The 26,945-nt window shown below is 37.6% G+C and overlaps 1 protein-coding gene across 29 annotated transcripts in view; it reads right to left on the reverse strand.

Moving 5' to 3' along the window:
* SLMAP (sarcolemma associated protein) overlaps window positions 1-26,643 on the reverse strand; it is an 88,612-nt gene extending 61,969 nt beyond the window's left edge. For 23 of the 29 annotated variants that reach the window (XM_054838659.1, XM_054838664.1, XM_054838651.1 and 20 more), the window contains exons 1-2: window positions 26,480-26,629; window positions 24,917-26,347 (exon numbers count right to left, since the gene is read on the reverse strand). In XM_054838659.1, coding sequence (XP_054694634.1) covers window positions 24,917-25,114 — 198 coding nt within the window. In that variant the 5' untranslated portion in view covers window positions 25,115-26,347; window positions 26,480-26,629. Of the gene's footprint in view, window positions 1-2,565; window positions 2,694-24,916; window positions 26,348-26,479 lie in introns of those variants that run through there. The other 6 variants (XM_054838655.1, XM_054838656.1, XM_054838649.1 and 3 more) reach the window with 4 other exon arrangements.
* Window positions 26,644-26,945: the final 302 nt, after the last annotated feature.

The raw sequence follows: 26,945 nt of genomic DNA on the forward strand, positions 1-26,945 counted from the left end.
ATTCTGTAATAAGTACATTCATGTAGAACATTCATGTTGAAGGATGTGACCTGAAACAATCCTAGGCAGGGTACAACACAATATTCACTCCTCTTACTGAATAAAGTTTTCTGTGGTAAACAGGTGTGGAATATAAAGTAGTTCAAAAAGGAACAAGGTACTCATGAGTGCTGATCTACCTGTAGATTATTCAAATAATCCAGAACTGCACTCACTGTCAAAAGGAGGAAGGATGACAAAATACTCCCCCAAAACCTCAAGATAAAATGTTTTACCACAAAATGTGACGATGCCATGCAAAAATAGATCTCTCTCCACATTAATGTCACTAGTTTTGATGCAAAAGGCTATTTTTAAAAATAAGAAGAGATCTAGAGGAAGAGTTCTAATGTACAAGTAATTTGGTTTATATATAGCTGACTGACTTGTTACAGTGAGACATCTGTCACCATAGTTACTAATTACTACTCTTTAGAATACCTTTTTTACTTAACTTTTGTCCTCACACAAGAATTCCTGAAAATCAGCCTTCTGCTACAAATGCTGGATAGTTTCAGGACAACTAGAAAAATTTTATATTTATTCTCTTCACAGCTGAATCAGTCTGTCCCTTCACATATGCCATGCTTTAATACTTCCTTTTGTAAGTAAATCACTAAATAGATTTAAAGACATTAATAGCCTTAGAAAAGGAGATGCAACTCCATTCTGAATATGGACAAAGCAGAGACCTTTCCTACAAAATAAAAAAATCGCCAGTACTCAGGACTACTGAGGAAATAAATTATTTGAATTTTCAGCCCACATGAAAATTCTCAAGTACAGTTTTAATTCTGGGTGCAATTCTCATCCTGAAGATGCTGAGAGATTTTTAAGGTATATTGCTGCTTTAAGCGCTAAGCTAAAATATATTAACAATAAAGTGCAATAAAGAGAAAGATTCCTGAGAAATGATTACTCACACATGGTCCCAAGATGCTCAAACTGACTCATTAGAATACAAAAGAAATATAATGAAGAGACTTATTTTATATTACTGCTGTCATAGATGACAATATCTTACACAAAATATAGAAAGTTTGGAAAATAACTTTCCTGCTCCATATTAAAAACATGAATAGTGTCATGCACTCATAAAACCAGTAAAAACTAAATAAAAATAGGTTTCCAGACGGATATTGTACTTGTTACAAATAAGTTGTTCTGCTCTATTTCATTAAGGAAGCTCAGTCTCTTGTTACGCAAGACATTTATACAGCTATGTATCATGTGTCACTGTGATACCAGTGATTACTTTGTATAATTTACATCAACTTCCATCACCACATCAAACATTTACCCTGGGGAAAACATATGGACAAGGTGACTTTCTGAGGTTTCACTTAATGTTACTATGTTCTCTATATTAATCAATTACATAAATATACTGCAACTTAATATGGCTTTAAAATAAAGAAACAAAACACCTTAATAGTCAATTACCCAGAAATCCAGGCTTCTTCAGGATAATCACTTAGGATAAAAACTTCTAAGTGTAAAATATTGCTGAAATACTCATCAATCCTGATGCCCTTACATGAATGCTTTCCTCCAAATCTAGACTGAAAGCTAAATACTATTGTTTACTGTAATACATTTAATGAGAGTTTGGCAACATGACATACTCAAACTTTGCAGTAACAAAGTAAACTTTATCTTGAAGTGTTCAAAGTCCCAAAGACTATTTGTAGGGTGCATGTATCCAGATAAAGAATTATGAGCTCTGCAAAGAGCAGGTTCCCACATACAACTCTAATTTCTTTTCAAATGTATGTTCCTAAAGGTTTTCAATTTATTACTGCAATCTGTTCTTACCTTCAAGCAGCAAAAGCACCTGTATTAATATTCTGCACTAGGGAAAAATGCTAAGACTATTCATAGAACTAAATTTTTTCTTCTTAAATTCATGACCAAGAAAAAATAGTTAAACTTGATAGCAACGATAGTAACGTTCTTTTACAAACTTTATAAAGTGCAAGACCAAAATAGACTGTGGTCTTGTCTTTGACTGTAGCAAAGAAAAATATGACATAAAAAGGGAGATTTGTCATGTCTGGACATAGCTTTTGCCCTAATTTAAGACCAGAGGTAAGGCATAAATCTCTCCTGGTCTTTAAACGTTAAGAGACTGACCTTACTAAAACCTTACATAAATAAAAACTAAAACTAAAGATCTACAACACCTGCTAAAATAAACATTAAATTGTTTCAGTGGGAAAACATTGGAGAATAGGTAGAATTGACAGAAAAAGCAGACAAATAAAAACAAGTGTTTAAAAAAAGGAAATCTTGAAATACTATCAGGATCTGGCACAGCAAATACTTAGAACAAGAAATCTAACACTTAACATCATCTACTGTTTCTGCTTCCTCAAAAATCTTGAATTAACTAAGTAATTAGCAAAAAATTAACTGAAATGGAAATTTGCCTTACAAAATTTGCATTATTAAATTTATATCAGCAAACAATCACATTTTTCATTTGCAAGCAAACTGGAGAAAAACCACAACACAAGCCTAGATTACCAGATACTCCACCAGGTGAAGAGCCAGAAGAGAAGATCTACTTATATGAAAGCAAAAAGCACGAGGCAGCTTGTCAGTTTATCAGGAAACTCCAACTCCATAATCCCAGACATTTCAAGTCAGGTGCAGTACTGCAAAAGCTGCTTAACGATCTTGCTACACACTGAGAAGTTTCTCCAATTAGTTAATCATTACATCAAAGCTCCTCTACCCCTTGCAGAGAAGAATATCTCTCACGTGTTCACTTTTCAACTGTATAGAGAGTAAAGGGGGAAGTTGTTGAAACTATTTCAACCTCTCCTCATTTCTACTCCTTCCACATAAGGTAGTGTGTTTACCTGCTATCGTTAATTCTGTACTACTGCTGCTTTATGACAGAGAAAACTCCCAGTAATCACACATTCAGATAAGGGCTGGGGGGGGAAATAATCAGATTTCAAACACACCTCCAAATGCAATAGTGGTTTGGTATTGTCACAATAACACTACATAAAAACTCTAAAAATACCCTGAAAAATTTATGAAGATGTTGTCTCCCTTCCTTTTAGCAAGGGACATATTCCATCTGAAAGGACTTTTCTAATGCAACTACAGTGTTATTTTTTTAAACAAACATCTGCAGCAGGCCTAGTTAATTCATCTCTCCACACAAAGCAGAGATTTCTTGCTTTCTGACATCATCTGCTCCTCAACTATTTATCAACAGATGACAGGTGTCACAAGGAAAATAATGTTCAGCACATTTCTAAACTACAGTTAAAATGACCATACTGAGGATAAGCTTAATGTATTGGCTGCATTGAATTTATATCACCATAAAAGATGCAGAAGTACAAGTCCTAACTCAAAAGAACTAAGTACAAATGACACTGTAATAATTTTAATCATGTCAAGCTAGATACTTTTGTAACAGGTCCAAACCACAAATACTACCAAAATATAGTGTAGTGAGAGTTCACTGCACACTTCCTCATACTGAAAACAAGGTGTCACCAGAACAATACGCTCCTCCATGTTTTTCTGAAGACTTCTCTGCATCGAGTAAGGACCAAAACTTCTTTAAAAATATTACTAAATTTAATTTATTTTCATTATTTGTTTTGAACTTCAGCATTCCATACCAAGAGCAAATGCAATTTACTGGAAACCAAACACTGTCAGAGAAGGGTGTGGCTCCATCCAAAGACGGAAAATTCATTTTCCAGCACAGAGGAGAAATTTGACAATTGGGAGTTTAATAGTTGTACTCCAGGCACTGCCAAGCCATACCTCCAACAAACTGAGAGCGAAAACAGTCTGGGAGGAGGCTGTATTTATTTGCAACTCATTCTTGGGTCAAGACTTTCAAAGCAAGCAGTAATTGAATGCTGGTATTCATGAACAAAGGCAGATTATTCTGGTGTTCCTTGGAGATTAACAATTTTACAATTAAAAAAAGATTTTTTTTTAAATTAAGGAAAGAAATACCTATAGCATGCATCCACATACTGAGATGGGTCTGCCAGCAATGTGAGAGATTGTATGAGCTGATTTTTTGATCTTAGAGAATATTAGTCAGCCATTTCTTTAGCTGTGTCCTACTGGCTTCAGAACAAGGTGCAGGTGCTGCAGCCTTCTCATCTGTTTGGAACATCAGAATAAACCCAGCAGACGCAGAGGAACAGGCAGAGCACAGATAAGATGGTCAAGGATATGGTAATTACAATTTCAAACACAGTGACTCATGATTCATATGGGTCTTAGTTGAGGGCAGAAATCACAGACATGGTACCTTGGGTTTACAGATTAAAAGGTTTGTTAATGTGGCAAAACTTGCCAAGGTAATCATTCCAGTACAGCTTTCCACACAGACAAAAGTATTTCGACGTCTTTTCTTGCTATTTTCCATCACATCCCCAAAGTCATCAGGGACATTACACTGATAACACTCTGCCCATGAATTTTATTCTTCAGACAAGCCAAGAAAACAAACCTGAATGCCTTTAAAATATCTTTGTCAATAAAAAGTACTTAGAACACGATAAGTGCCCACCACCAATCTGCCAGTGTGCATCAGGAGCAGGGGCAAGGGAATTGCAAAGTACTGCTGGCAATCTCACACCCTTTCAGCTGTAAAGCCCAAGAGAGTAGTCATCCACACCTCTCAAATACATTAGCAGGTTTTGCATTTTTTTGGACTAAATGTGCTGTATTTCCCTCTAAAACATGGAAAACATTTTTCAAAGTACAAAGAGAACCTCTTTCTAGCACCAGTGGTTCTAGATTGTCAGTCTAAGAAGAAATATCCTCCATCATAGATCTTATAAAGGGAAATCGATGTTTTAATTATTTAAACAGACATCAAGTCATTTTCCGAATGGCAGATCCTTCCTGGTCTGAAAACTAGAGACACCTTCAGCCATCTACATGCACATTTCAGGTCACACTGTCCAATTGACAAAACAAAATATAACATTTTTCTTACCAAGATGATATGTATTTTTAATGGCTAGAAATACACAGTGACATTTTCCACAGTTCACCTCCTAAAAGCAGTGATATTAAGTTGCTGATACTATGTGCATTGAATCATTCATTCTCTTTCTTTGTACTTCAGTATCATCACCAGAAAAGTTATTTCCATCCCCATCCCTCCCCCCGCCTTTTTTTTTTTTAAACAAAGCAGTTAGGATAAGCTTGATAGTATTTTTCTGCAAACTGATTTAATTAAAAGGAGGGAGGAGGGATGGGGAGATAGAGATGACGTAAGTACAGAGAGTTTCAATCCTGAAAAGCATATGCAAAATTATGGAAACACAACTAGTAACTCTGAGTACCAAGTTTTTTCATGTAGCTGTCAATTCAGGGAACTTGTCCCACTCAATGTGGAAAGCTAGTATATCGTTTGCCCATAAATGAAGGATCATCAAGTGATTTTTCTGTGTACAATCCTGGTATTATTCAGTTGTCACAGAAGTAGCATGCTGTTCCATAGGCCAATGAACACATTGCTACCATAAAAAACACAACACATCTAATCATTTGCAAGCAATAATCACAGAATTCTTCCCTAAGCATGAAAATGCCTTTTCTTTTCACTATTTAAACCTGAGTTACAGCCACTAGAGGGCAACATAATTATACACGCTCTTGCCCAGATTTGGTAAAACAAACAGATTCAATCAAAAAGTACATATCAGAAACTACAGTTGAAGACTGTTTGTATTATGAAGGTGGGGGTTTTTAATACTGACGTTTCCATTAATTATAGCACATATACTGTGGATTGTCTAAACTATTAATCCCATCGTTACAGCCTAGAGCCTGAAACACAAGCTATTTTTAAGCTACAACATCCACATTAACAATTCTCCTACCTCTCAGATTTTAAAATTAGTTTTCTCAACTTCAATGTTCCTGCTACTGAAATTTTGCAAGTTACTGAAATTCTACCCAGAATAAGCAAGCATGTGTAAAAATCAGAATACTGTCAAAACCTTTTCACATTAAATATAGAAATTGAACTTCCTAATCAATAGTAAAAAATATCTAGCTAGAAATTGGCCATATGCTGCAAAAGCACTGGAATTAACATGCAAATTTTTCCATGTCTAATCAGCATTTCAAAAATATTTCTGTTCTGAGAACAGTTAGGCTTTTTCTTTACAAAGGTAGGACTTTCTTGAAATGTGTTCTTGACGTTTATCATGTTAAGTTCTGCTACAATTCATTATCTAGGCTTTTAGAAGAACAAAAGAGAAGGTCCAGAAACTAAAGCAAACCAGAAGAATGAGTCATTTACTAAAAGAACAAGAACAAAAACAACTGGCAGAAGGATATGCACTGGTAACTCAAAGCAAAAACATCTACAGAATTATTTCAAAATCTACAGTCCCAACAACACAGAAGAAGCTCAGCAAGCTTGGTTTCTCCAGTCACTAAAATGATAATGACACTTTCTAAGAGTGGCAACGCACTGGTACTGTGCATCAAATCAGTCCCATCTACGCTGGCTCATCTACTCTATGAAAAAACAAAATCTGTACCGTACTGTATATCACCAAAACAGATGAACCCTCAAATTAAGTTCACATAAAATTCAAACTGCACTCCCAGTACAAACACAGCCTTCCCACAAAAAACATGGTTGCTGTTAAGTAATGAGCTTTGACACACCAAGAGGTTTGTCATCCAAACTTAAATTGAATATGGCTGTAGACAAGACTATACTTTGATTAAAGAAAAATCAGTGAGACTTTTACACTACCTATAATTAGTCTAGTATTAGTATGAAGTTTTAATAAACTTTAATTAGGATTAGATGCTATCCATAGCTTGTTTCAAAGGAAAATAGGTTGGGCCACTGGGAATTGGCAGCAATAAGAGCAACATGGTTAAATACAAATTCAAGAGAAACGTGTGAGTCCCCATCACTTCTTTCTTCCAAACTTTTCTGGTAAATAGTTTTCTTCTGCAGCCAAGTAGTATACTGAGGTCCTATGCAAATACCAGGCATATCAAGCCCTATAAATGATGCAGGTTGACAGAACGTTTCATTGGATTATTATAGCTTCGCATTATTTCAACCCTGTAATTAAAAAAAAACAACCAAATTTGTGACACTTTTTGCTAGAACAATTTTAAAGAAGTGTTTACCACTCAAAACCAGGAAAAATGCTTCAAAGTCTGCCCAGCTAGTCTTAAAACAATTAAGAAGTTATTGTTATAATAAAAACAGTAAGAAATTTACATATAGATCAGTAACAGCCCTCCTGATTGCTTCTACACAGATTCATGTGAATATCCACTGAAGCCACATAATCTAGCAGATACAGGTAACAAATAAAGGGTAAGACCCTCTTACATGAAAGCATCTTTTCACGCTGCTCTTGTTAGAAGGTAGGAATTAAGTCCCTCTACCATGGACTTCAAAAGAAGGAAGCAAGTCCTCCTCCTACTTGATCTTAAAATTACCTCCTTCCTCTGTTGCCACCTGACAGGAGCTCCTAGGGGCTGAAGAAGCAGCTGTATTTTAGATATTCTTAAAAGAAAGACTCTGCAGCAGTTCCTGGAAAGTTACATACACACAACCTCAGTCTTTACATATCTCTTGGCTCTACTGGATAGCACATTCCTGGACAGCACTCAGTATCTCCCACCTAAGTTTTCAGGGAAGCATCAGGAGTCAGCTCTCTTTCTTTTGCATGTATTTCAACTATTTTTCATCCTAACAAGGTCCTTTTGCACCAGGTCTATACTGCAGCACACTCAACTGCAGGAAAGACATACTGTGCAGTACAGACAGCTCTTCTACTCTCCCAAACATCTGCTTTAAGAGTTGCACTACAGCACATCTCCAGCTTCCTCTCTATGTGCTCTGGTTTCTTTTGGAAAAGAAAAAAACCCTGGACCCATGGAGGAATTGAGTGTAGACTGGTCCCCTCCCATCACACAACTGCAACACGTGCAAAGCACGTAAGGAACTAGAAGCACACCGCAGAATATCCTGTACTACAGTTTCAGCCTTCAGTAAAAGGTACCTTAAAAACAAAGGGGTGCTGTATTTCCAGACATAAACACAAATACATCATTTAGTTCTTAAGTTCTCATGGGACAAACAAAAATGCATTTTTACTATATTTGTTTATTCCATGGCTTGCTTGTCTGTCTCTTATAGTTAGGTGCAAGTCAGATCAAATAAACATGTTCTGTTAACCAAGGTCCCTCGCTTACCTTGTTAAATTGCACTTTTCACACTTAATTCAAAGCTGGACAACTTGAGCAGCTTATCTACCTACTGACAGCACAAACTGGATGACCTGACGACTTCCAGACTCAGCAGTTGAACATCTTCAGACTTCCAAGAGCCACTCAAACAGCACCAACAAAAACTAATTCAAAGCATGACACATTATCATCAACCACCACCCAGCAGCATTGGCCTTCTCTGTTTCTCAACAGTTTTATAACCTCAGTGTTTCTTAACAGGCACATCAGGAACGTTGATGCTTTCTTCACTTCCCTTTGAAAGGTTTAGCTTGAAAATTTAAATACCAGAAACAGTAAAACTAGTAAACAAAAATGTGTAAACCACATCAATAGTTCAGAGTAACAAAGTAGAGGAGAAAAATCCCAAGACAACTCACACAACTATTACTTTGAAAGAAAAATGGTAGGCATTTCAAACCAAATGAACTTAACCTTTTATTCCTAACTATTCTACCAATACCTAAATTATTTTGTATAAAATAATTTACAAACATAAATTATAATTTTATAAAGTCCCTCTGGATTTTATCAGTCATTCATACATACAATAACCAATGTGCAAACTATTAATCCAGTTTTCACTTACTACTTTAAGAAACGACCATAATCATTTATGCAAAGCAAGTCACTCAACAGTAATATTCTATGATAAATTACAATAGAAGTATTCTTGCACTGGGCCTTATGACAGAATGCAACACAGTTGCTTCTTTGCCAGTCAGACAATTGTAATTATAAAGCTTCACGCAGGAACAGTTATAACCTTTTATTCTTTTATTCCTCTCTTTCTAAACATTTACCAAGTGTGCTTCATTTACAAACATGTAGTTCTGCAATGCAGAAAGAAGTGTGCCCACATATGTCAGTCAATCACCTGGAACTTCAATACCACTTAAACTGCAACAAATTACGCTTATCTTCTCTCAGATTTACGTGCAGCCATAATTTCAACTGAAAATTCAATGCATATTAGAAGAATTCAGTCCCTAAACTATTACAAGAAAAAAAATTAAAAAACAAACAAAAAACCCCATAGCCCCCACCCCCCAAAAAGCCTCACAAAGGGAAACTTACCAACTTGATTCGAATTTAATAACGAGCTTCTAAGAGTGCTCATTTTGGAAAACAATTTCTTTTCAAGCAATACTTAATCCTCCTTACATTATGTTAAGAGTCACTCTGTAAATACATTACTAGAGCAAACAAAGTCTTTTCACTTAAGTGTCCATATTTTTACTACTCACACTTTACCTGAATTTTTATTCTTCATTCACTTCAGATACTGTATTACAGGGAAATTCAAATTGTTAGCTGATAAAAATCATCACTTACTGTGACAGTCTCAGAAACAAAACCAATTACCATTGATTTTTAAAGAAAACTACTAGAACTTTTACATTCTGCAGACATGAAGAGTAATCATTGTGTCAGTTCAAGGATACAAACATTCATCTCTACTTAGTATTGACTACAAGGCAAACTGAATTACTAGATTTCTTCATGAAGTGACTTGTTCAAAACTACATTAAATATGAAATAAATTATTTTAGCTGTGACAGAACCATGGAAATGAACACAAGTAGTTCCATGCTGCTATTTAAAACATAAACCAAAACCACCGAAGCAAACTCAAACATCCAATGCTCTCATTAGCAAGTCAAGAGATGAAACTATTTTCCCTAAAATCTTTCATGGATTTATGGAAGATGAACCTATCTTCCAATGGTATGAGTAGTTCAATGAAAAAAATCTGTCAGATCAAGAAATATTTACTTTGCTATAAATGAAGCTCATTACAACCACCATTGCTGCATTGCTCATAATGACAGTTCTTTTTAACATGTTAAGAATATTTTGATAGAACTTAAGAAATTAAGCTGAGAAAAATATGCATTTTTAAAAGTGAAACATTCAAATAGCAGACTTAACATAGAAAATTTTCAAGGAAAAGCTTTGTTACCTTAAATGATAATTTTAACCTTTACGATGATTTTTTTCAACAGCACAGAACTCTGCTCGTCAAGCACCTATGCTTAATGCTACAAGTAAATTTAAAAAGGAGAAGTGGTAATACATGTTTCTTGTTGGTTTTTCTTTTTTTTTAAAAGAGCAACTTGCAATCTAAGTGTGTAATCGTGACTTCAATTGTTCTTAAGTTTCACTATTCCCTTTTGCATCACTTCATCCACTTGCAACATCAGTCATCTTTTCTCTATCCCATCCTCGTAGAATTTCCAATCAAATTCCATGGTATCTTCACTGCTCAGTGCTCTTCTCACCTGATTGTTTATCCCTAATACTGAAAAGTGATTTGTGCCTCAGTGCTGACAGGAAGCTCACCTCTACAGTTCTCCAACCTGACCATACAGATTTCCTGCCCCCTCACAGTACCTAAACACCTGCAGAACACCTTTCGATATGGCTAGCAGGCTCAAACCAGAGAAAGTGATGTCAAGAACTGGTATTTAGAAGGAATGAGATGCTTGTATTTAGAACGAATGAGACATGTAGAACCAGAAAAGTTTCTTCCAGCCTTTCATCTCACTCTACTTTCCCCTAATTTTCCTCTCTCCAGTCCCTAAAAATCACTTAGGTATGGCTGCCTCATCACCACGTCACACTTACCCCAAACCCACTTGGACAAAAGAGGAGAGGAATCAAAGGTGCAGCTGAGGTAGGATGCTACCACGGATTGTTGGGAATCTGTCTGTCTTTGCTGAAAGGGACAGTAGTAAGAGGAAGGCAGCAGCTAGGATAACAATGACTTTCAGGAAGGCAGCCTTATAGGCTCCAGCAGGGAAGTGGTGCTCAAAAAACAGACAGGATAGATAATGTACCTCTTTATGAACACTTAGAATTGATTTCCTCCCAATGCGTGGAAAGAAGACAGGATCAACAGTATAGAGCATAGATATGGGAGCTGAAGTCTAAGGCCTAGCTCTTAAGAGCAGCCCAAGTGAGACAGTTAGAATGCAGAGGACAGGATGGATGAAGGACTAGTCATGCAGAAGGGCTCATCTGACATTTGAGAAGCAGTTTGGGAAAATTCTGTGGACCCACAACCTTTTTTGCCACAGATTTGTTCTCATTTCTGCAGTTTTGTCATATACCTTGCTAAAATTCAGTATTTTGCAGAATATTTTATTTTTTTACCTTCTCAATTGAAAAAAAAATAAAGGGAAACTTAATTCCACGACCTAAAGTACCCTATTTTCTAATGGTAATAAATACACATTACAATAAAAGGAAATTACTACTGAAAATTCACAAAGAAACACAACACAGAGGCACTCACTGCTACGTAGGCTTTAGGTCTCAAGAGGATTAGATAAATGAAACAAGGAACACTACTCTGATGTTGTGGTTCATCATGCTTTTTTAGTGCCTACTCCCTTTCACTCTTCCTGTTAACTTACTAGATTACTGCCCTATCACTGGCAACAGCATCTAATGTTATGATAAATGTTATCACCCGTATTTTCAGAAACGTGTAGGTTCAGTGACCGTGAATTTTCTAAAAGATACATGCCCTGGACAATGCAGAATAAGTTGACAAGATTTTGCTTCATGCTACTAGCTTTAGTTGATTCATCAAGGGAACTAGAAAGCATGGAGAAACAATATTGAAAGCATCAATACTGAGAATCAATATTGAAAAAAGTACCTTTTGAGTTGGAAAGAAATCCTGTAAGAGAATAGGATTAGGAACTAACAAGCATGATTCCTCTCTGAATTGCAGCACTGAATTTTGCAGAAAATAACAAAACATCCATATCCTACCATGGTTTTCATAATGCAATTTCTCATTAGCATTGTGGGGAAATGCAAGACGGAAGCTTCCTACTATGGGACAATCTTAACAGTTTTACTCAAGCATAATAAAAAATTTTTTCAGGCATGTTGATAATACTTTATTTTATAAAGAACAGTCATCCACGTCTATTTTCCAGAACTTGAAGCTGTAATACTAGAAAAAACCAAACAAAAGCATGGAAATTAGAATGTTTTCAAAACTTGTAAGTTTGGCTGAATACACTATTAGCATGTTAAACAAATATGTTAATTATTGTAACTCATACATTTAAATGATAATACCCTTACTATGCCTCCAGCATAGACCTGTATCTCAGTACTTTAAACAAGCTGCACTTTAACTGACTTTACCACTTCTGATTATATAAAATAAATATACAAGATATTCCTCCCATCATAATTCTTCTTCATGCAAGGTCACAGAGTTCTTTCTAAAGGCTTGTTTACCAAAGCAGATAAACTTTCTCCTCCCTCTCTTAAGATGCCAGCAAACAAAGCTCATGCTTCAAAGACTACATTAAAAAAGTAAGCTCTAGTACAGCTAATACTCTTTCAATTGCTCAAAAATACAATGCATCAGGAAAATAAGGAGCTAATATCCACCAACCAAAATGCAGACAGTATACGCATAAACTAAAAAAACCTCTTGCTAAGTAGCTAAAATGGCCTTCAGACCTACTTTCTCATGGACAAAACTAAAGGAAACTGCACTCCTGGCCAGCTGTAAGAGCAAGTGCAGAGCATGGAATACCCATCTGATTTTGTGGTAATGTATTACTGGTGTTCTTTTCTTCCACTGAAATGGGACATTTCATCAAGAACTTTGAAAAGCACAGCAAGAAATTCTACTGCACTCAGAAGTTTTGTTAATAACCGTTCTAGTATTTGAATGAGTGCAAGGAAAATTATAAAGACCATGAAAGAAACAATGATGGGCAGGGGGGAACCCTGGAAGATCAGTAGCAGGTTGGTCCTCTCCATCCACTGTAGGATCTCTAGCTTCATGGAAAGGAAACCCCAAGAAGAGTTAAAAATCATAAGAGCAAAGACTAAATTGGCCCATTTTTCATAACTGACGCAGCACACTCACTAAAATCCTTTTTATTCTGCTAGCAATTGCACAGCCACTGGTATTATTAAAATTGCAAAAATCTGACCCCTTCCTGTGTTCCCAAATATTTGTTTTGCTTGTGTGTTCTTTTCACCATGTTATTTGTTAGTTTAGCCTTCAACCAGAACTTTCGAAAAGTTTCAATTTCTCTTCAGATTGAAGAGACTTCCTGGAGAGCAGGTTTGCCACTTTTTTTTTTTTTCCTTCTTACTCATGTTTCTACTCTCATCCATTAAATATAACCAGTTTAAAATAAAAATGCAAGTTGGCTGTGTCTGTAAATACAATAATTAAGTTTTAAGATAAAAAACATTTTCTGTCCGTACGTAATCACGGATTCTCATTCTAAACCAGATCCTGCCATAAAAGCTCCTTATTCTCAATTCCCCACTAAAACAGCATTTACTGTTTTGTTAGTAAATGCTAATAGTGGGGCCCCCAAACAGGTTGTGATGTCATATTACTAATTCTAATCAACAGCTTGGGACTCAGATACATAATAGCTACCTATACACGCACCCTTAGCTTTCAGCTACAGACTAAACCAAAGTACTTAGTATTTGCCATGGACATGAACATTTACACATAGGCAGCTATCGTGGCACCAAGTCATTTGTTAAGCCACTGAAGCTTTATCAGCTGTAAGAATGCTTAGCTCCTGCACAGTCCAGGAACAGACACTTCAAACAAAAAAATTCAAGAGGTTTTTTGTTTAAAAAAAAAAATCAGATGCAAATGCCTTAATTCTGGAAGGTCATAAAAAAAAAGGCAAAATAGATTCAGATCACCAGATTTTTATTCTATAATTGCAAAGTAACTTGTCATTTTGGTCTAATGGAGAAATCACAGTTGCATAGTGTCTCACCAAACAGCTTTAACCATGATGGTATCAGAAAAGTTATCCTTATTACTAACAACAATGACCTCATTAAACAATCACCAGGCAAGAGCTCCCTTTTGGAGGCAGATAATGGACCTCTCAATTGTCTATCACTAAGAGATTATACAAATTACCAACTCTGAGCACTGTCAACAATTAAACAGCACCTTCATCTAGCACAACTAGAACTTGGTCCACAACCACAGCTACCTCATGAAAAGGTAGCTTGGGACACCTCAGCATGAGCGCAGCATGGAAAATGTAAAATGATTACATTTTCCAAACATTCACAAGCATAAGCAAGCATTTACTATTTCTTAAATCCTTCTATTGTCTGAAAACTGTCGCTCTGGATAGAATAGTTTCCACTCATCTTTGTATAAAAACTGTCTAAAGCAATATTTAAAGCAGAACTATATAATATACCTTCTAGACTTAATTTGAGGCATGACACCAGCAAGCAGATCCAGTCACTGAAATAATGTTACAAGATTACAGGTATCCTAACATTAGACTCAAAACTGCATCTTCATAAAAGGGTTTTAAAGGATACTGCAAAGCAATTATTTTTGTAAATCTTTTGGAAACAAAACTGCAATTAAAATAAAGGAAGATGTGTACAGCAAGTTTAAACTATAAAACACATCAAAGAGAGTACAAGTTACAGATCTCAAAAGAAAGACTAGTCATCAAGATCCTTTAATATTAGTTTATAAAACACGTCATCATCTCAAATTCATCCTGCAACACCCATCCTGGGAAGGCTCAACATAAAGCTATGTGGGAAAGGGAAGAAGAAAATTGAGCATGTTTTCATTTCATCAAGCAGGGGAGACCCAAGAAACCCAGCTATCTGCACATCTGCATAGGAAATTGTTCAACTGCAGGCACATTTACACCAGGCTGTGAAGCAGGCAAAACCCCCAAACGGGATGACCTAAAGAGCCCACAGGAATGCAATCAGGATGTCCCAAAGTGGCTCAAAGAAAGAGGGATGGCTGTGTTGGTGCAGAGTTTTGCCAGATTAACCCTTCCCAAGCTCACTTCTGGAACATGGGGTTAGAGCAAGTAAACCTGCAGCTAAAATGCAGATCTGCATTAAATTTATCAGGACGCAATATTCTGCAATAGGATATATCTGTAATCTGTACTGACTTCAGCAGGTGAGGTAGCATGTACACAGATTCCAAAACAAAAAACAAGGTTTGAGAGAAAGTTGTCCATGTGTGTCAATGCAATGCATTTGCTCAAGTACAAAAAACACCTAGTACATTTTCCCTTCTGTTTACATGAAAGTTAAAGGTTATCCAAACACAGCATCCATACTTTTAACTTTCTAATTAGCAGTCAGATTCATTAATTTAACTAAAAATCAGGATGACACCATATCCACACACCTTTCTATTTTATAGGTAACATATTATTCATTTAATAGTGGTCTATCAGTTCTTCCTTTAATAACATAGGAAGGCCTCTGTTCATAGACCAAATCACTGGCTTATAGTCATAGACAATATTTATATACATACCAAAAGCCCTGCTTGAACAGCACAACCAGTAGCTTTACGTAATGTTAACTAGTTACTCAGATTGCAAAAACAAATATGCCCCCTCTATGATGATTTGTATTCCAGGCTTTCTCTTACTGCTGCAGGAATATGCAGTCTAGGAAAAGTTCTCAAAGAGGAAGACTGAAAAAAATAATTAATTTCCCCTTTGAGTTCTTAAAAAGGAAGTAGTGGTTGAGAGCTGTAAGTGAAAGTGTTGTATTATTTCCACGCTTATGGAATTAGGAGTGGAACTAGGAACATTCTTATGTCTTTCATTCAGTGCTTCTTTTCCTCCAAGTAAATTTTAAGAGAATTCTAAGTTACACTGTAAAAGATGTACTCCAGGTATTTCATAATACTAAGTTTTTTATATATATACACACACACAGATGCCGAAAGTTCAGAACATAAGACAGTAGCAACACAAGCCAGCCTACCTAGCAAGTATGCCTGACCCTAGCCTCAGAAGTTTATTTGTTGGTAGGGATTAATTCTGTATCCAAAATTCTATCCCAAGTCCACAAGCAACCTAAACTAACTGGACCTGCTGTGGAGCAGAGGATGAGACTGGATAATCTCCAGAGGTCCATACCAACCTAACTTAGCCTCTGACAGTACATCCATGTCATAGAATTTGGCTGTCCTTGTTCATAGTATTGTAACTTCCCTTAAAGTAAATACCACCCTAACTATACATAATGACTTACAGTTCTGGAATCCATAGAAACAAAAGAAACTTCATCAAACTTATACTTTGTCCCTGAATAATATGTGATTATATTGACTCCACATAGCCTTAAAAATCCTCTGGCATTCCACAAGAGGAATCCCTGGAATGATAGCAAGAAAACAACAAGGAGCTGCAATTACCTACGGATATCAAAGACCTGAAAAAATAGTTGGCTGCAGAATGGATTCTTTCACAACCAGAGCTTTTGTTTTTTTCACAAACAAAGCTTTTTTTTAAATAACAAAATTAAAAATGTGACAAATTACAAATAATTATGTCTCCCGAAAGCAGAAAACAGCAATGCCAGAATAAAATCACAAGCAGTAATACTACAGAAACTGATTTGCAATGCTATTGCCTGTAAGTCCATTCAACTATTATAGCTAACAACCAAAAAAAGAGAAGAATTACTATTAATTTTGCCAGGAATTACTGGGAAAGGTCACCAGAAATTTAAAAAGGTGAACAGGTAGGCAGGCTAAAAGCCTGGCTTCACAAAACCAAGAGATCGGCTTCTACCCTATACAGTCAAGTGTTACATTTCAAGAAAAGCAATTAAAAAATAGAAAGTGAAGCAGAGTCATCAAAATCTGCTGGGGGGAGGTGTTAAACAAGCAAAAAACCTCCTACAGAACATTAATAATATTGCATCAAAGAAAGTTTTCGGAAAAAAATTATGTTTAAACTTAATCTTGCTCAACATCCAGAAAAGGAACAAATATGGAAAAGTGCCAGTTAAAAGCAAAAACTGCCATATCAGATAAGACTAATGGCATATGCAAATAGCAGCAGCCAGTACCAAATGTCTTCAAAAGAACCTGCTGTACAAATTATCTATTTGGCCCATAACAGAGCTTTTCTTCTTTGATTTGAAGCATAAGCATTTCCATTCCTTCCTTTAAAAAGGTTATTACTCAATACAGTTACAAGCATCCACAACTCTTGTATCTTAAGCTCTTGCATTCTTTTTATGGAAGAACTATTATTACAACTGTAATTATGACAATATACAGCATTAATAACTTCTTCTTAGTTTTATTTTCAATAGTCTCTTAATACAAGAACAAAAGGTCACTTGTCTGTTCTTACACAGCTTCTATATCTATCTCAGATGTCACGTTTCCTATATTGAAATCTTTCTGTCAATTCAAATGTGTGGAAAATATTATCATATGAAAACCAAAACTGAACAAGATGTTCCAACCAGGGATGAACTTACTTTAACAGTAGCCCAATACTGTCAATATTTTTGTATTTAGTTACAAGTTCTCACTATTTTACAGTATTAGGCTCAATCACAAATGTTCTTTCTGTTTTATCACCAATTCTTCAGTCTTTTCAATGGTTGATTACTGTTATTTCTTAACCTAAAAAGGTCTAAGAATAGTTCATATTTTCCTCCAGTATGCACCACAGTTCAACTATCAATACTGAAATGTTCCTTAGCTTTGCGAAGATATTATAAATTCCTCATGCCCTTAATTACTCTTGACTAATCTCGGTACTTTTTATATTTACTTTTTACATGTTTACAAAAGTAAAAAAAAAAAAAAATCAAACTCCTGCTAGTGTTTTCTGTGGTTTTCCACTCAACTACAGTGTTACTACAGGATTTTGGACTTTCTATTATAAGCCTGCTTGGAAGTTCAGCATTTATTTGTCCCTTCTCAAGACTGAAATAAACCCCAAGACATTGCTCAATCACATACATGTGTGTCTGGTACAACATAACACAAAAATTGTAGCCGATTAAGTGTCTGGCCCCATCACAATTATTTTCCTTTTCAAAAAGGAAACTGTTCTGGGTCTCTGGCAGACAGGTATGTCTTCCTGCAGGGGCTTAAAATGGTACGCTCCAGTCCATCTCTCTGCCTCAGGTTCCCACTCCTAAAGCAGACTGAAAAAACATTTGTCTATACTTGACAAAAACATGACAATACCGCAAGCCTTCTTCCACCAATTCTGCCACAAGCAGAAATGTTTCTGGAAAGAGACACAAGTTGGGAATGTTAATTCATTGTCACAGCAATATTTAACTAAACTTGGAGCTCTTAGACAATCCAAACTCTCAGCAAGTGAGCAATATTAACAGGAAGCAATTATTGATGTGACTCAAAAGAAAATCCAGAGGCAACAAACAATCGTATAATTTAGTAGCAATAGCCTGTAAAATGCTAGCTTTCAGAATGGAGACAGCATTCTTCCCTTTACTTGCCAGGTTCCACAAACAATAATCATTTTCATTTTATATTATCTATTAAAAGAAATTACAAAAACCAAAATGCAACAAATCAGCTGCATATTTGTCTACACATTTTGCAGAGTTTTAGCTAGATCATGTTCAAATCAACACAACCAAAGTAGCACTGACCCAGTTAGACAATACTAACCCACATGGACCTTTACAGCACACGCAAATTCAGTTACTTTAATTAGATAACAAAGTAACCCAAACTGTTCAAATTCAGTAAGAAAAATGAGAGAGCAAAGCCAAATAAAAAATATTTCTCCAGTGTAATGTAAATCTACCTGCAAATGATCAATGGATTGCTGCAACTAACAAGTAAAAGAAAGTAAAAGGCAAAAAGAATTTTATATAATACAAAGCGTATTAGGGAAGCAAGGTTCTACATTTATAAGCACGGGATCAGGAGCAAACCCAAACCACCCATTAGAGACCTAAGGAAAACACATTTACTGACTTCATTACTGCTAAGTAACCTGATTCATTTGAGGTTTGTAAAAATTCATTGCAAATACAAAAGGGATTTTTGTTTGTTTTTAAAACCTAATCAATGTGTTGGTGTTCCTGGCTCAGGATAGATGCATCATGACTGCAATGGATCAGCTCCAAGAATTACAGTATTAGCTCTGCAGCAGTGGCTCTAGATGGTATCTCTGCAGGGAAATCCTTGTCAGCAGTAACGTACCTCTACTATAAATGGCCACCAGCACTCCTACGCTGGCTTCTAAAAGAAGTATGGTGGTGAAGTTTGCCGAAACCAAGAACTCCCTACCCCATACTACTCCTGTGATCTTATCAGTATCATATCATTATCAATTGGATAGTTCATTCACGGTGAAGAGCACTTACATAAAAATATTAACAGGTGTATGTAAGGGCTGGCTGACATCACCCTCTTACCGAAAGCATCTAAGCACTGAAATTTCACCTTAGTGCATTATAGCAGATCCCAGGTCAGTCTCCCAGGGCACTTGGAATAAACATCCAAAGTTTGGAAGATAAAGCATCTCCTCTACAGACACTGCAGTCTATAAGCACACAGCAACATCAAAAGTACTGAAAAATAAAACATTTGTTCAGCTCTCAAAGATAACAATCATAATAGAAAGCTGAAAAGATGTAATAGAGGAAAAACAAATAGCAGACATGGCATCTACCAAAAGAAATGCTACTGATACATGAAAAATTGAACATCCCTTACTTAGATCAGCACCAAATAACCCAGAATATCATACAGGAATCTCTATAGGAAGCAGCCAGAAAAAAAAAACCCTCCCATTGAAATCCTGCAACCACAAAAAACATTTTTCATATCCCACTAAAATTTGTAAGATAGATTTACTAAAATACTTCTGAACAAACAGGATGTCCAGAGAAGATGCCCTGTACTTCTTGAATCTTGCCAAAGTCCTGATCTCCACAAAAAATTCTATGTAATACTAAGTGAGCAACAAATTTCCTTCTTAGAAATTCTTTCTCTTCTTTCTTCCATTGTCAATATACTTTTATCCCTAGTACAATACAGCAGGAAAAGAGAGCATCTAATCTTTCAACTCCTGTTTATCAATGTATTTCTTGCATTGGTGGTCCAAAATTAGATGCACTATCTGACGCATAGTCTAACAAGCTGCAAGGGGTTCTTCCTTCCCAAGCGCAGGACTTGACATTTGTCCTTGTTCAGACTCCTGACGTTCCTCCCTGACCATTTGTTCAGCAAGGTTAGGTCCCTCTGGATGGCAGCCCTGTCCTTGAAGATATCAACTTGTTCCTCAACACACCAACACTCCCAGATTTGGTGTCATCTTCAGACTTGGCTAGAATATACTTCACCACGCCATTCAGGCATTGATAAAAATATTAAACAGGACAGACAGGTCATAATACAGACTCCTGCAGTATTCTGCTTGTTACCAGCATCCACATAGAGCACCACCTATTGACCACTACCCCCCAGCTTGATCCTCAAACCAGTTTTATTTTACTTATCTAGTTGTTCATACATCCAGACTGCAGTGCCCTAACTTAGACAGAAGACCACTGTGGGAAACAGTCAAAAGCCCTGCTAAAGGCAAGGTAAATGCTCTCCCATGCCCACAAATCTAGTCATTTTATCATACAAGGCAATCAGACTCATCAGACATGATTTATCCCTACTAACTCCATACTGATCATTACCAAATCATCTTCTTCACCTGCCCAGAAAACTGTTCCCAAAACTGGTTCCATGACTTTCCCAGGGACTCAAACAAAGCTAGCTAGTCTGTAATTCCCTGGCTGCACCTTTTGGGTTGTTGTTTTGGGGTGTTTGTTTTTTGTTTTGTGTGGTTGTTTTGGGGGTTTTGGGTGTTTGGGGCGGGGGCGGAGACGGGACAGCAAGATTTGTTTGTTTTCTTTAAAGAGGGTGCTCCCTGCAGGAAGTGTACTGTAACATTGTTATCTCACGTATTTTAAGCCCAGAAGCCATAAAGCTCAGCCTTAATAAATTTCATTTGCTATCATGTGGACTATTGGGCTTTCAATTTACTAGTTAGCATTTCTGTAACCAAGATACTATGAATGTGCTCAATTCAAATCCATTTTGAAAACAGTAGTATTAGCTACCACCCTAACACAGAAACTTGTGCCTACACTTTTTTTTCAGTTGTTAAAAATGACCAGTTATTTAGAGTCCTATTGGTGTAAGAAAATACTTTATTTCTCACAGTTTCTCAGCGCCTTTGGTAAATTGTGGCAATGGATTCTCTATAAAAGTTACTTAAAATAGCCACTCATAACAATCTAAGGCACTGAATAATTCCAATTTTTGAAAGCCTGGATATCTCTTGGAAACTTCATGTTTCTACTAAAAGCTTCCATCACATCTGCCAGAAGCATTTCAGCCTGGGAGAAGTCACACACAAATTCTCAAGGGTTTTCAACTTATTTTTAAAAACAAAACAAAAATTAAAAAAAAGTTTAAGACTATTTCAATTAAGCAGTTTTTACAGAGTTTCTGCCCATATGGACTGATAGAAGCTGAACATTTAGATTTTCTGAACTATAGCCCACTTTTTCTTTTGCTTTGATTCACACTTTTTGGAACAGTCCATGCACAGCACAACATCCACTTCCTACATATCTAGTGACTCACTTTTTCAGGCATCTCTTAGAAAGATTCATTAACTTGTAATTACTCAAAAAAAAAATCAATTCTAAGCATAAGCTTCTAATGTTATTGTTGTCTGAAGAAATTCACAAGGAGATATCACCCTGTTTCTACAAACACAAGCAAAAAGAGGCATTGCTTAGTAATACTTTTCTAGACAACCAGTGCACAGAAAAAGTCTGAGTACAGATATTCCCCCATCACCTCCTTCCATTTTACACATTTTTAGGCTTACATATTATGTTAAAAATATTTTTAAAAGCAAATCCAACTTTAAATATCTTCTTTTAATTGCTATTTACTGGTGATCTTAAAGGCTCATCCTACTTTTATCCTTAATAAAGCTGGTGTTACATAGACATTATCTCCTTTAGGCATGTAACTTTTCCATGCATAATTAAAATGCCTTTATACCAAGTAAACATTCATATCTTTCAACTCTAAGTAACATGTCATCTTCAACTTGGTCTATTTATGTGACATACTTCAGCCTAAACCTACCTCTGCCTTAAAAAAAATTGTATACTAGTTTCCTTGCCACTGTTTACTGATGCTCCCTCTCTTCGGTTTCTACCTTTCTTTACAGATGATGCTGATATAATTGTTTGCAGGCTATGTAGTAAACAGGGTCATTCACATGATTCACTGAAACAAAACAAAACTCCGAACCCTCATGAAAAAATATGTTATTAGAGTATAACTGAAAGGCAGCTCAAGAGGCAGCACAGAGACTGGACTGACTGACAATGCCAGAAACTAGTATTTCCAAAGTCCACAACTTATGAAACTGCAGCCCCAGATCATTCATGAACTATTTTCAATTATTTGAAGGTTTCTCTCTGTTACTAAATTAAAATTCCAAGGTCTTATCTTTCATAAAACTCAGAATGATAAAAGCCCTATATATATGCTTCTAAGAAATGTTTACAATTACTGTGACAAAAAGATTTTATGCAGGTTTAAATACAGATCATTGATAGGATAATGACATATTCCTGAGATGTACTTATTAGAAGTTCTGTAAACAATGATAATAAACATTCCTGCATGCAAATTTTCTGGCATTAGCTTTATGTTTTTGTTTGTACTTTGAAAACACTACTTTCTTTAAAGTAGTTTTTGCCATTCAAGATTAAGATGTTATTTACTGACAACTTCTACCTGCTTTTCAAAACATCATTTTAGATCTATTATTTCTAATGATGCATTTTTCCCTTTCCTCCAACTATCTCACAATTTACCATGCAGATACTCAAACAGATGAAAAAACAGGCCATATTGCCAAGAAACAAACACAGAATCCAAAATTCTCCATACTACTGTATAAATGCTTTAAACTTCTTCCACTACCACAACATCTACCATGCAAAATTTAAAGTAATGTATTCCTATGTCTGATCTTAAACCTCCTCTGTAGTTGATCACTATGGCTACTGATCCACACAATCACCCAGGTGATTTTCATCAAGACCTCCATCAAACGCTCACATGATGGCATCTCAAGAACTATCACATACCATCCACTTATTTACTACTACTAAGTTACTATTTTAGATCAGCTAGATAAAGTGAATATGCATATAATTTTTTGACCTGTATTAGAAAAACCAAAGCTAACAAATTTTGAAACAAACAAAAACCCCATAGCTAACTGTCTTTTAAGCTTGTCTATTAGTTAGCAGACTTGCTCAACGAACTCAATGCTTTATCAAATTAACTATCTTTAATACGGCTAGATTATTCGTAACCATAAGAGAGTACATGGGGGTCTTAAAATCCTTATAATTCATAAGAATTGTTGATAAAAAGCTACATGCATAAGACTTTTTAATTTAAAAACAGTACAATAAATTGGAACATTTTTTTACTTTGTTGAGTCAAACAAGAAAGGTTAAAAACTAAAAATATTTAATGGACTGAAGTTTTCTAAAGCATCCAGGAAGGTACATCACATACACAACAGAGCCAAAATAACATGCTTAATGAAACACTAATACAGATAGCAGTTTGCACAATTATGTGCAGGTAACTTGAAAGCCATGCCATAACCCAACCTTAAGAAATTAAATGCTTGTCTTGTCCCATCATGCCCAGGTATTGCATAACATAGGATAGTTAACAATGGAAGGTTTAAGAACTTTGACTGCATTGTACTGTTCCTCATGCTGTGTCATACTACTAAAAAATATTGCATTAATTACAGACCATATTATTCTTAAAAGCAAGAGCTACACTGACCACATTTCATAGAAGGGCATGCTGCGAAGCTAAAACACAGAGCTGATTTAGAACATACGAATTTCTAGGGCAGAACATCAATATATCTGAGGGGGAAAAAAAATACAGTGCTGAGCAACTGAAATCTGCACTTTAGTCATTTCTTGCTAGATATTTAAAATTAATTTGACAGTCATCAAGTAAAGTAACTTTACTTGTCTCAGTTCAATCCCTAGTGGACAAAACATGCACTACAGAACCCCTAAATTTCACTTAACAAGATAGTTAACCTTATGAGAGAAACAGTTAAGACAACATAGAATATATTTTAAAGCCATTTTCATTATCAGTGAGAAAATATCATGTAAGCCATTTGTTACACTCCTGTTGCCAGTAATAAACCTTCTACCAGACCCAAACAACAAAATACTCTTTACAAAATTTCAAAAGGTCAAGTAGGAAGAGTGCCAAACCCAGTATTTTTTTTTAAATCCATTTTTTGACACTCCTTACAGTGAGATTTATTTACATGCTCTGATTAAATAGTAATTTCTCAGCATTTGAAAAAATACTATTACACCATTATATTCATACAAGCCTGCACTTTCAGATTTGTATTACTCACCTCAAAATCACCTACTTCCAGCAATGAATAATACGCATGCAAATTTTTCAGTACTTATCACCATTTTCAACTGTTAACTTTATGTACTTTTAATAATATTTAAAGTTTCTCCTTCATAAGAAATTATCAACTTACCTAAAAAGTAATAATTTTAACTATAACACAAATCCTTCTCCTACCATATGAAGCCATATTTATTACAGCAAAATCAAAGTGATCTGCAATTTACAGGGACTTGCTAAAACAAATGTGTAGTTCATTATTTTTAAATGAAGAAAACATCTTACCTTGCCTGTCTTGTGATCAAACCAGACAAGAGCATGGTTCCTGGACAGCACCTTACAGTCAAAAGTTGCATTATTCTGAGCTGGCCGGCAGCGAGCCACTGAGCGACCGATCTTGACGGGCTCGTCCAGGTAGACATGACGCTCCTGAAATGGATGAGAGTTCGGGCGGCAAGTGAAGATGGCCAAGGCTGAAGGCATCGAGGACAGATTGGGGTTGCCACACTGACCAGAGATGAAGAGAGCCTCTTCTGATGCAAACTGTCCTCCACAATTTTTAACCCAAACCTCCACAGCAACTTTATATTAAAGCAGGACAAACATTATCATAGGAGAGGCCTAACAACTCATTATTTCAGTGTGTAAACTAATTCTGGCAATAATCCAGTGAAAAAGCCCCATTATGTCTTTTAATAATACCAGCAGTGGCCCAAAAAAAGTCTAAAATGTACAACTTTCAATCCATCCTCCTCTGGAAGAACAGGAACAAGCATCTGATTCCTTCAAAGAGAAGCAAAAGCTCCTTGAAAGAAGGATAGAATGTCTTAAATCCAAGTAGATGAGTCATACAAGTACTTTTGTTTGTAACCTCAACTGCCTTCTTTCCCCCCTCCTTCCGTAAACAACACTGACCAAAATTCTGACCAATGCAACATGGAAGCAAGGCAAGGTTTAGGGAAGGGGGATGAGGGAGAAGGATTAGTGTCCTCTCTCACAGCACACAGAACAGGAGTTGGAAGCCCTCACTCCACAACAGGGATCTAGTCGCTTCACAAGGCAATCCGCATTTCACCATCTTCGTATACTAACCCAAAGCAGAATAGGTGGTGCTCAACTTAGGATGGGGTATGAGAGCTATACTGTTTTCCTCCCCTACACCAGATAAAGCTGAACTAGTCTACAGTTTCAGGCAGCCACTCAGATAAGGAACTTGATAAGGCATGGAGAGGGCTTCAAACTCTCCTTCTCTTGGGGACAAACCAACGCGTAGGAAGGGTCCTTCGGGGACGGCCTACGAGGTGCACTGACAGGTTGCTCCCAGGCGGTGCCCGCGATGGCTCTGGCTAGCAGCAGCGGGCAAGCGTCCCTCCGCGGCGGGTCTGCTGGCGGGCGGGGGCGCGGGGGCCGGCGGAGGAGGGAAGCGAGCAGGGGGCTGCTCCAGGAAGTCTCTGCCAGAAACCCCCGGCGCGGGGAGTGGCGGGCCGGGAGAGGCGGCGTCCCCTCCGCTCCGCTCAGCCCCTCCGCAGGTGGCTGCGCATGAGGAGGGCCCGCTCCTCAGCCCCCCGCGCTCTCCGCCCGCCGAGCGCGGCTCCGCTGGTCCGGCGGCGGCCGGCCCTGCGGCGGCGGGAGAGGCCTGACGGCCGGGCCCGGACGCCTCCCGCTCAGTAGCTCTGCCTCTCAGGCAGCCGCCGACCACGAAAACTTTCCTCCGACCTGCAGAGCCGAAAACAAACCGGGTCAGACGCCTCCCTCGCCCGGCGCGGCCCCGCTCCTCCCCCCCCGGCCTAGCGCTGCCCGGCCCCGAGGGAGGCACGGGACGCACCAGGGCTCCGCTCCCTTCCTTACCTTCAGCGCAGCGGCCGCCATAGTGACTGGAAACCTACCCGGTGTAGCAGCCGCGGTGCTGCCGGGGAGGGGCGGGGGTCGGGGAGGAGGGCAGGCGGTGGCGGAGGGAGGAGCCGTCCTCAGCGGGGCCTGACCAAAGGGAAGGCGCGGCGGCCGCCTCCCGCCTCCGCGCCGGCAGCTGCGCAGGCGCGGGAAGGAGAGCTGCGCAGGCGCGCTGCGCCCAGTGAAGCTGCGGCAGTGGCCGAGGCCCCGCCCTGTTGCCGCTACCGCTCTCTTCCGGGTTGCATAGGGTTGGGGGGGGCAATCGGGGGGAGGGGGCTGGGCCTGTGAGGGGAGGTGGGCGGCGAGCTGTGAGGGGTGAGGGTTCGGGCGGGCGTGTGGGGGGCCGAGCGGCCTCCTGTGAAGCGGGAAAAGGGGTGAAGGGCTGCTGCGGAAGGGGACAGCTAGGACGCGTTAGCAGGTGGGA

Source organism: Grus americana, chromosome 11 (genome assembly GCF_028858705.1).
Source record: "Grus americana isolate bGruAme1 chromosome 11, bGruAme1.mat, whole genome shotgun sequence".
Lineage (NCBI taxonomy): Eukaryota > Metazoa > Chordata > Aves > Gruiformes > Gruidae > Grus > Grus americana.